Source organism: Anomaloglossus baeobatrachus, chromosome 1, assembly GCF_048569485.1.
Source record: "Anomaloglossus baeobatrachus isolate aAnoBae1 chromosome 1, aAnoBae1.hap1, whole genome shotgun sequence".
In the NCBI taxonomy this organism is placed as follows: domain Eukaryota; kingdom Metazoa; phylum Chordata; class Amphibia; order Anura; family Aromobatidae; genus Anomaloglossus; species Anomaloglossus baeobatrachus.
Window position 1 is genome coordinate 480092904 of NC_134353.1, and position 12262 is coordinate 480105165.

At 42.9% G+C, this 12262-nt stretch overlaps 1 protein-coding gene across 1 annotated transcript in view; it reads right to left on the bottom strand.

The window, feature by feature from the left end:
• SIN3B (SIN3 transcription regulator family member B) overlaps positions 1 to 12262 on the bottom strand; it is a 190492-nt gene that overhangs the window by 131841 nt on the left and 46389 nt on the right. Inside the window, 1 exon segment of the mRNA XM_075315003.1 lies at positions 2590 to 2708. Within this exon segment, the coding sequence (XP_075171118.1) occupies positions 2590 to 2708 (119 nt within the window).

Here is a 12262-nt window from a genome sequence, read left to right on the forward strand (position 1 = left end):
TATCCTTCAAGCCACACATCCAAGCCCTCTTCACCTCATGCCGATTACAACTCAAAAACATCTCCCGGATCCGTGCTTTCCTTAACCAAGAATCAGCAAAAACATTAGTGCATGCCCTCATCATCTCCCGCCTCGACTACTGCAACCTCCTGCTCTCTGGCCTCCCTTCCAACACTCTTGCACCCCTCCAATCTATCCTAAACTCTGCGGCCCGCTTAATCCACCTCTCCCCTCGCTACTCCCCAGCCTCGCCACTCTGCCAATCCCTTCACTGGCTTCCCATCACCCAACGACTCCAGTTCAAAACACTAACCATGACATACAAAGCCATGCACAACCTGTCTCCTCCCTACATCTGTGACCTAGTCTCCCGGTACCTACCTGCACACAACCTCAGATCCTCACAAGATCTCCTTCTCTGCTCCTCCCTTATCTCCTCTTCCCACAATCGCGTACAAGATTTCTCCCGTGCATCCCCCATACTCTGGAACGCTCTACCTCAGCACATCAGACTCTCCCCTACCGTGGAAAGCTTCAAAAGGAACCTCAAGACCCACCTCTTCCAACAAGTCTACAACCTACAATAGCCCTCAGTCCAGTAGACCACTGCGCATCCAGCTCTGTCCTCACCTATTGTACCATCACCCATTCCCTGTACACTGTGAGCCCTCGCGGGCAGGGTCCTCTCTCCTCCTGTACCAGTCTGTTATGTACTGTTAATGATTGTTGTACGTATACCCTTTCACTTGTAAAGCGCCATGGAATAAATGGCGCTATAATAATAAATAATAATAATAATCTGTGCTGTATTGTCACATAAAACACCCCTGCATTATTTTTTTTTGTTTTCTACCTTTTGTTCCTCTTGAATTATTCCTTTATTCTCTGCACTTTGTTTACCTGCAACTCAACCAAACATGACATCTTCCTGTGCCAAACCTCACAGTCAGTCAGAGCGGGCACCACCCGGCTTTAATGTCTAGCCCTGCCCTCTGCCCACTCATTCCCTATCAGTATTCTGCCCCAGCACCTGATAAATATTATGTAATGAAGACTATATATAGCTCCCAATGTGAGTCTACAGGATATATACACACACAGTTACATAAGAGATATATATAGATATATATCTATAAAATCCCCCCTCATGGACTGTCTCTGCACCCCCAGTACCCCCCTCCCCCGTTGTCTCACCTGTGCACTGTCTACTCTCCCCCTGCACTCTTCTCTGCCGCCCCCCCCCGCACCTTTCTCTGCCCACCCTCCGCTCTGTATCCCACCCCCTGCACCCTCCTCTCTGCCGCCCCCCTCCCCCCTTTGTCTCTCACCCGCGCACTGTCTTCTCTCCCCCTGCACTCTCTTCTCTGCCCCCCCCCCCCCCTCACCCATGCTTTATCTTCTCCTCCGTGCTGTGATGAGTGCAGCCTGCTTACAGCTAGGTGATGCAAAGCTCAGTGCGGTTGTTCGCTGGCGTCAGGTGACATCCCTGCTCTCTGCTCCTGGCTGCATTCATCACAGTGTGAGGAAAGACAGAGCATGGGGGGGGGAGGGGAAACACAATTACCCAGGCACCATACATCACAATGAGCTGTGGCAAACAGCGCTGGCTGTGTCCTAGACAGACAGGGCAAATCTGTTTGTCCATAGTCGAGGCACATACAGGGCACAGATAGCAGCACACAGGGAGCGGGGGAAGAGTACAAAATGTGGGGAGGGGGCGGGGAAGGATGAGAGGGGCGGGGGCTCATCGCACTGTACCTGGTCGGCTGCAGGGCGGCAACATGACGTCGGCTGTCATGCCTGTCTACAAGGTCCTGCCCCTGTTGACGTATCAAAAGGAAGCAGCAAAATCACGGCAGGAGCGGTCACATGACCACTGTGAGCCAGGGGAGAGGGGCTGACAGCAGGGCAGGTAGGTAGTTGCTATTTACTTTCTTGCCCCAATGTAGCCCAATAGGGAAAGAAAAAAAAAATAAGTAAAAATAAGCTGGATAACACCTTTAACTATTAATTTTCTACTTTGGTTCTGTTGTTGCTACATTTTCTCAATATGTATTCTCAAACTTGATGTTGCTTATCCGGAGCCTAACCTTAAGTTCTTTTTTTGTGCTTTAAATTTATATATAAAATGTTTTGTTAGCAGTAGATTATCACTAGAAGACTAGGTAGTAAACCTGCTGCCGTGTATTCCTCCATACTCAGAGCTGCTTACACCTGGGATTCCTGGGTGAATCTTTATACAAATATTTTTCTCATTCACAGTTTATCACAAAGCACCTAGTGTGGCGATTTCTTCCCCCATTGACTTAAAATGAGGGGGATGAAATGGAACACATCAAGAGAACTGTAAGCATACAATATATAGCTAAAATTTCAATGTTAATTAGCACCACTTGATTACATTTGAGGTACATTTTTTGTGAATAATTAAACCAAAAAGATTAATAAAATTCACATTGGGGAAATAACATAAGATCAGTAGCAGTAAACCAAATTACACATAGTAACATGTGGCATGAAATAATGTGCACAGAAATCACCCTACATGTTTTACATACAGTATGTATGCTGTAGCGATTTCAAACTTACCCCAAAAAAGGTGTGATAAGCTGCAAAAGTTCTGAGCCAGACACTAGCTCCTGGTTAAAAAGAGCAATGCATCGGAGAAAATTTTCATAAACTTCCTGGCTCTTTAAAACTCGCCGAACCTTAAAAGAAAAATTAAATGTTGTTATACTTACCGCAGGGAACACACTTTACAAGGCAAGGCATGAAATCTCACAAACCAGTAATCTTACAAAGGTTAGTAATCAGTTCAGGGATTGAAAAACCCAGTCTAACACGTGCTTCCCTAAAAGTAAGACCTACCCCGAAAGTAAGGCCTAGCAGAAGTTTTCAGTAAGGCTTAAATACAAGACCTAGCCCGAAAATAAGACTTGGTCGCAGTTCAATACAATAGTGTCCTTGCAGTTTAAAAAAAAAAAAAAAGTTATAGAATACTGCAGGACACTTCAATATAGAAAGCAGACACCCCCAAAAGAGAGAACAACTCTGACCAGGAGGACCTGCAGTGGATCGTATCAAGGAAAGACGGCGGAACGTACACACACATCAGATTGCGCACGCACGCATACACCAATATTGATTGCTTCTATGTGGCATATGGACGTGGGAACCTATGCAGTGCAGCGCCAGAGCTTGCAGATGGAACGCAAGGAGGACCCACCGGTGGAACGCATCAGAGAAAAGAGAGCAGAGAGCCCGATGCTGGCTGGAAGCAAGTGGTATCACCGGATGGTGTGTGCGTGCGCATTGGTATGTTGTGCGATCTCATGAGTGTGTGAATTAATGGAGTGAGTGTGTGTATGCGAACTAATGTGTGATTGTTAGCCAGAAAGAGAAGGACGGCGTGGAGCATACCTGCTGGGATCGCCCACCGGAGATCGCAGGAGGACCCAGGAGCCACGCAGACGCCCGGAATGTGGTAAATATGACAATCCTGGGGGATAGAGGTGCAGAGGTTGGCAACCTAATAAGTAATGCAAGAAATGATGGCCCGACTCGTTGACTGGCCCTTCTGTGCCCTATTAATCCCTAAACAAAACAATAGTATGATATATTCAATATGCCACCATAATCCACTATACGGTCACGAGTAGATATAAGCACCAATGCAGTGATATGACAGCAGTCACATGGCAAAAGTTACATCTCAAAAAAAATACTGTATATATTTAATATATAAAGCTGAGTATGTGTGTATGTCCGCTATAGGAATCCGCACCGTCGCATTTACAATCACGAAATTTTGCACAATCCTAAAGGTAAAGCCTCCCCAACATTTTTCATCTATACAGGCTTCATCAAGGGGACATGTGAGGCTCACATGTCCCCTTGATGAAGCCTGTATAGGTGAAAAATGTTGGGGAGGCTTTACCTTTAAGGATTTTAACCCCTTCACCCCTGGCTGAATTTTTTTTTGTGCTCCCCCTCTCCGAGAGCCGGAACTTTTTTCTTTTTCCGTAAATCTGCCATATGAGGGCTTGATTTTGTGGAACGAGTTGTACTTTTAAATAAAACTATAAGTTTCACCATATAGTGCACTGGAAAACGGCAAAAAAATTTCAAGTGCGAAAAAATTGGAAAAAAAAAAAAAAAAAAAACCAAAACGATTGCATGATTGGTTTTGGGATATTTTATTCACTATATGGTAAACACCAAGATTACTTACCGGTAGCCGGTTTTACCAGTACCCATGACAGCACTCATATAATCACGTGGTGCTGTCATGGGTGAAGGGAAAACGCCAAGGTTACTTACCGGTAGCCGGTTTTTCCAGAACCCGTGATAGTACAACGTGATTATATGGGTGCTGTCATGGGTGAAATGAAAAACTGATGTGTCGGTGTGATGTCTTGGGTCGGTTCGAGTTCATAGACACAAAATATGTATAAGTTTACTTTTATCTAAAGGGGTTAAAAAAAAAATTAAAAAAATCAGAAGTTTATTAAAAAAAAAAAAAAAAAGTGGTGCACTTTTTGCGCCATTTTCCACAACCCGTAGTATTCTCATTTTTCGGGATCTATGGCTCAGTGACTGCTTATTTTTTGCATCTCGAGCTAATGTTTGTAATGATACCATTTTTGTGCAGATGCTTTGTTTTGATCACCTGTTTTGTGCATTTTGTACACAATGTGCCAAAAACGTTATTTTGGCGTTTGGAATTTATTTTGCCGTTACACTGTTTACCAATCAGATTAATTGATTTTATATTTTGATACATCAGGCGTTTCTGAACATGGCAATACCAAATCGGTGTATATTTTTTTATCCCTTTAAATTTTCAATGGGGCAAAAGGGGGTGATTTGATCAGCAGTCTGATCCCTCATTCATTTCTGCTGATCACAGCTACAGAGCTGAGATCACCAGAAATGCTCATGTCTTGTAACAGAGGCTGCTCTGTCAGCTGTTACAGGAAGGGAGTCTCGTGAGCTACGGGAGTCATTACATGACCCTGTTCTATAATGGCAACCATCTGCTCACAGTGCATCGGCTCACAGTGATCATGTGACGGCGCTACTGATGGAGCCGGGTAAGTGCAATTAATGCTGCGGGCATTTAAACTGCGCTGTCAAATTTTGACAGCACAATTTAAAGTGGTTAACAGGCGCAGGTGCGCACCTGCGCGACACATGTCAGCTGTTCAAATCAGCACACATGTGAGGGGATCGCAGCAGGCTGACAGCATTAGCTGATGGTGGGGATTACCCGGACATGACTTCGCACGTACCAGTACGGCCCATGGTTGTTAAGGGCCGTTTCACATTTGAGCTATTTTGACGGAATCTGGTTCCGTCACTAATGTAGTACAGTTCATTTATTTACAGTGGAAGCACGACATCATGTGGACAAGCGGGTACTGCATGACACACGCGCGCGCCACAGTAACGCGCTTCCAATGTAAATAAATGAACTGTACTACATTAGTGACGGATTCCGTTTGCGTCAAAACAACGCAAGTGTGAAACTAGCCTAAAGGGTTAACAGCTAGTGCTAGGACAGCGTTTACTAATAATGGCTGCTGACAAGACTATGCCACCATTAAATACTCAATAGGAGAGAGATAAGATTGTGTATTTCCATAAAGGGATTAGATGAGCTGTTCCTGTACTGTGTTTTTAAATGTGTGTACAGTGCACTTTATGTAATTATTTAATAATAAAATGAATAAAAAGTTTTATTTATAGGTCTTTAGTTTAGGGGTTTAGGAGCCTTTGGCAAATAGTAATCTAGATTAACCCTACGGTGACTTATGATCTATCTGATAAGTATGTGAATTAGTCCTGTATCTAAAAGGTACCATCACACTGAGCAACGCTCCAGTGATCTAACCTGGCAAGGATCTCTGTAGCGTCGCTACATGGTGGCTGGTGAGCTGTCAATCAGGCAGATCTCCACAGCGATCAGAGATCAGCCACCCGTGTAACGACGCTGTGCTTGGTAACCATAGTACACATCTGGTTACTAAGCAAAGCGCTTTGCTTATAGTTACCCAATGTGTACCTTGGCTACATGTGCAGGGAGCCAGCTTCTAGAAGCTGCGGACGCTGGTATCCAAGGTAAATATCTGGTAACCAAGCAAAGCGCTTTGCTTGGTTACCCGATGTGTACCTTGGTTACCAGCGTCCGCAGAAGCCGGCTCCCTGCACAGTCAGATCGTTGCTCTCTCGCTGTCAAACAAAGCGATGTGTGCTTCACAGCGGGAGAGCAATGACCAAAAAAAAATAGTCCAGGACATTCAGCAACGACTGGCGAACTCACAGCAGGGGCCAGGTCATTGCTGGATGTCCCACACAGCAACATCGCTAGCAAGATCACTGTTGCGTCACAAAAACTGTGACACAGCAGTGATGTCGCTAGCGATGTCACTTAGTGAGACGTGGCCTTAAGGGGGTTTGCGTGAGGGCTCGTCCAGTATATAAAGAGGGGCTGTGTGAGTGCTCATCCTGTGTATAGGGAGCTACCTTGATGAGCAAAAGGGTAATTATGTTTTGAACTTTTGACTTCCAGGCTCCATACCGCACAGTCCACTACAGCTTCTAATGTGAAACTACCATAATTTTATAGACATCCATCTTCGCCATCTCATAAATTTAATTTATAAATTTAGAATATGATTAGTTATGCAGAATCTTGTCAGGCCACTGCATTGTTACCGTTTTGCTCTTGGAAAAGTTTTTTTCTTCCTGAATACTACAAACTACAATCTGTTCTCACATTCCCTAATAGCAGAGTGTGTTATTAGGTTGATTCCCAAGTGAAAAGGTCACTGGTTCGAATCAGGAAGCAGCCATAAAGAAGATTTCCCAAGAAAAAAATAGAAACCGCATCATCCTGCTCATTGATAATCTCTAGGCCAAGAAAGTTTCCAAACTGCATCAGAGTGCAATGACTGTTTGATGCATATGAAACGAAATCAGTCCATCCATTCAAAAGCCAAGAGTTGGACGTCCAAGCAAAATATCGGAGGCAACAAGTTGGCTCATCACAAGAGTTGGTGTGACAAACTCAGAAGTGGAAGACTCTTATATGCTTCGTAAAAGTGAGATCAGAAATGTCCATGCAAGCACCATGTGACACACATTACACAAGTCTAGAATGGTGGCCCATAAAAAAGGTGAAGATATCTTCAATATCGTCATAAGAGTTGCCTTGAAATTTCAGAAGAAAACTATTTTTTGGGTCAATACAATTACAGCGATAGCACATTTATCTTTTTATGTTTTGCTTTTTTAAATAAGAACTAATTTTATAGGGAAAAAAATTGTTTTTGCATCACTCTCGTTTAAGAGCTATAGCTTTTTAATATTTCCTCTGCTTTGAGTGGGGGCTTGTTTTCTTGAGGGACAAATGACATTATCAGTTGTATCAAATTTATTTATACGTGACATTTTGATCACGTATTTGAATTTTTTTTTCCGGAGGTGTGATTAAATCATTGCTTTTTTGCCATGTGTTTTTTTTTTTTATGGCGTTCCCTAAAGGGATTAAAAAGTGACAGTTTTACAGATCTGGTTGCTCTGGAAGCAGCGATACCAAATGTGTGTACTTTTTAGTTTATTTTTGTTTTTAAATATATGTATTTATTGATATAATATCTTGTTTATTGTTTGGGGTTTTTTTTTAACTTACTCCCTGTGATAGCTGGTATGATGCATTGCAATACATTACATCTGTCAGTGTTACACTGACAGAACGCCTTTAAGACCATGCTGCTGGCATGGTCTAAGAGGCCACTATAGACCACAAACCTAGAGGTCATTATGGCAACAATGGGAAGTCAGCAATTACATAGCGGGGGTGTCGATCGTGTGAAAAAGGGAGCGCACTCCCTTTCCTGGCCTCCTAAATGCTGTGATCGCTACTGATTGTGGCATTTAGGGGGTTAAACAGCCAATGGTTGTGCCTGGCTGTGACAGCTTAACCTTGGCTGTCACTTAGACCAAGTATCCAGCAGTTATTGTGTGGGCACAGCTCCGGTGCCCCTCACAAATCGCCATTATGTATCTATACGTCACCGGTAGAGAACCTGTATCAGACCACGACACATAGGTAGGTCAAATGTCGAAGGAGTTAAAAGGGGCTGAACAAAAATATCCTGTGAAACATTTAGGAATTGCAACCATTTTCCTACAAAGCCTCCTCATTTCAGGGGCTCAAAAGTAATTGGACAAAGTAACTAACAAAAATGTTATTTTTAATACTTTGTAGAGAATCCTTTGCAGGCAATGACTGCCTGCAGCCTGAAAGCCATGGACATCACCAAACACTTGGTTTCCTCCTTTGTCATACTTTACCAAGCTGTTCCTGCAGCTGACTTCAGCTGTTGCTTGTTTGTGGGTCTGCCTTAAACCCTTAACGACCGCGAGGAGTAATATAACGTCACTGCGGTCAAAGTGTTAATCCCCACCTGCTGCTGCGGGCAGGGATCCGCGCACATGTCAGCTGTTCTGTACAGTTGACATGTGTGCCTCGCAGGTACAAGTGGAATCACTATCCACCCAAACCTGTTAACCCCTTAAAGGGCGCTGTCAAGATGTGACTGCGCCATATTAACAGTGATGGCGTTAGAAGTTTACTCATCGCCCGATATCAAGTCATGTGATCACGTGGATACGATGGTTGTCATACTAGCACAGGGTCATGTGATGATTCCTGTAGGTCACATGACTCAGGTCCTTTAACCTGCAGCCGAGTACTGTCGGTTATAAGAGATTAGCATTTCTCCCAGTCTGAACGATGCTGCTCTGATCAGGAGAAATGAATGAGCGATCAGACTGCTGATCCTTATAGTCCCCTAGGGGTACTAGTAAAATTTAAAAAAAAATTAAGAATTTAAGAAGTTTTGAAAAATTAAATATGAAAAAAAACCTTAAAGTTGAAATCACCCACCATTCGCCCCATTGAAAATTAAAGGGTTAAAAAAAATTACACACATTTGGTATCTCTGCATTCAGAAATGCCCAATTAAAATATAAAATCAATTAATCCAAATGGCGTAGCGGCAAAAAATTCCAAACACCAAATAACGTTTTTTGGTCGCCGCATATTTTGCGCAAACTGCTTAATTGATGATGGATTAATGAGGGAATAGCCCACGCAGGCTATTAAGATGCCTTTGAGATAATGGTCCAATTAAATATGGTCCCATAAAAAAAAAAAAAAAACAAAAAAAAAAAAAGAGGCAGCTACATATTAAAGAGATGTAAATCCTAAACCCTTACTCCAATTAGGATGTGAATACCTTTAAATTGAGAGTCTGCACTTTAAGCCAATATTGATTCTATAATTTAATCTTGAATATAGTTAAGTAAGCAGCTAAACTACAAAAACTTGTGTCACTGTTCAAATATTTCTGGACCCAACTGTCAAGTGTCCCTACTATGTACTGTGTAATAGCTGTGTCTAACTGTGTGACATGGTTAGATACACCACACCCCCTCCTGAGCAGGGGAGGAAGCAAGAAAATAGACAGACTGATTCTTTCTGGGAGGTAAAACCTCTTTAAAAAAAAGTAAAGAAATGTTTTACCTCACAGAAAGTCAGCTGTTAGCCCAATCTGTAATGTCTGAACAGTCCTTTGCATTCTCCTCTGCCCAGAAAATGTGCACGGTCAAACACAGGACATATCGGGGCACATGTAAAATTCTCAGCACAGTTTCATTTTTTTAAAAACCCCAAAACATCCATTTGTGGAGCTTATTATTACAAGATCCATTGATTAAAATATACTTTGTTCAACTGGTAAGCACCATTGTGAAAATAAGTGTTAAGGGCGCTTTACACACTGCGATGTCGCTAGCGATCACACCCGCCCTGTCGTTTGTGCGTCACGGGCAAATCGCTGCCAGTGGCGAACAATATGGCTAGGACGTGTCAAACGGACTTACCTTCCTAGCAACATCGCTGTGGGCGGCGAACAACCTCTTTTTTAAGGGGGTGGTTCGTGCGGCGTCACAGCGACGTTAATCAGCGGGCCACTAATAGAAGCGGAGGGGCGGAGAGCAACCGCATTCACGTCACTCCCACCTTGTTGCCGGAGGACGCAGGAACGTTGTTTTTAGTCGTTCCCGGGGTGTCACACGTAGCGATGTGTGCTGCCTCAGGAACGACGAACAACCAGCATCCAGCATGAGCAACGATATTTTGAAAATGAACGACATGTCAACGATTTGGTGAGTATTTCTGATAGTTAGCGGTCGCTCGTAGGTGTCACACGCAACGATTTAGAAAAACGAGGCAGAATGTGCGTCACGAATTCCATGACCCCAACGATATCTCGTTAGCGATGTCGTTGGGTGTAAAGCGGCCTGAAGGCTAATGAAGCTCTGACCATCACCTACTATGAATAGTGCAATTTTGGTTATTTTGTTAAGGTCCAGGCTATAAGTCAATTGTCCAAATAATAAGATCATCTGTGTTTGTATGATTGTTCAGATGCTGATGTACATACCAGGATGTGCTTTTGGAATGTGTCATTGAAACAAATTATACTAGGTTGAACAATGCAAGTATTCATAACATACTGAGAGAATTTACAATTTGTTGGTTCACACCATATGGGATGTTGACTTCTTGTTCATGCTCAACATGGTGTTAAAGATAAGGAAGCCAAAATGTACAATGAACAAAGAAGTATTCAGTAGCAAGTTCAAACTGGGATTAGGAAGCCAGTAGCAGGCTGATAACATACTATATAGACTTTGCTGATTATCTCTAACCAAATCAGGGACAATGTCAACTGAATAACTGTGTATTTTATAATATACAGATTAGAGGAGCATTGAGCCTCTCCCGGAAAGAGACAAGGCTCTGTGTGGTCATTTTTCCTCATACATACATCTGTGCAGATTTGATTTGGACTCCGACTCTGTGACCCTGAAGACCCCTTAGCAGTCTCCCCTGACAGTTTGCGCCCGTAAACTGGGGCCCCTAAAAGGAAGCCCCGCCATTCCTGGACACACCGATATTTTGGACGTCACGGACTTGGTTTTCCTTTCTTTTATAGATATAGTATATACGAACCGTGTTGTTTATTGTAAGGTTTCAAAATTACCCAGCAGTGTATATTGTTGCAGAGACATGGGTTATATCCAGTGCTTGTTTTGATTGAGTTTTATAGTAATTTGTCTGCGGTCTTATTTCTCTTTTAAAGTGTAATAGTTACTGTGAATTTTGCTTAATTAGTACACAAAAAAAAAAAAAGAAAAAAAAAAAAAAGGTGGGGCGGGGGGAGGGAGAGACGTTATCTATTACATTTCTCCAGCAGTAGAGTGCGCAGAAGACATATTAGACAACCTCTGAAGCGCAGCAGTCATATTTACTGGACTACTGTGAAACATGTCTGTTATGAGAATGATCTAATGTATATTTTTAGTTTTTGTTTTCATAGATTGAACAAGATGCTGGTCGATTCTACACTGAATATGCTAAGTTTATGCAACATGAGGTGATCGAAATTTGAACCACTCTCTCCCCTCCTATGAGTACAGCAGGCAGTGATGTATTAATGCCCTCTCTAGATGGGAAGAACAGAAGTAGGCAAGATGGTCAAATGTGTATGTAGGATGTAGATCTTTCCGGTTGTCAAATGAGCTAGGTATGCTGAAGACACAGTCTAGATCTGGGCCGACGGGACAGGAGTAGATCCCCGCACAGGTGCAGCTGACAAAGACGCAGTAAACGGGCCTAGAGTTGAGGAGTCCTTTACCAATACAGGCCGCAGCAACCTCGATGGCACCCGTTTTTGTCACTCCTTGTGTTCTTAAATCCCAACAGGAACAAGCGAATCAACAAGGAATGGAGTGAAACGCAGGGAGACAGCTGACTGAGGAAGGTCTGTGGATCTCTTCTCATTGATGGCCAAGGTAACCTATGGACTAATATCTGTGAAAAACAGTTAGTCTGTGCTTTGGTGATACCAGGGTTCAGTACCCAGGTGGGCAGACTCACACAGTCTTGTAAAACACATCCTTAAAACAATGTGAGAAAAACTGTTAAGAGTCCACAGAAATATACCCTGCACCTGCTCTACCCATTTCAGAGACTGCAGACTGATTATAGATGTATATCATGAGCAGGTTTTATGCAAGGTTGTGCGTGTTGTGTAAATTTCTTTCCAGGTTTATTATTTACGTTATTGTTGAAAATTCCAGATGATTAAGATGGTATGTAAAAAATGGTTTTACAGAGGTAAAAAAG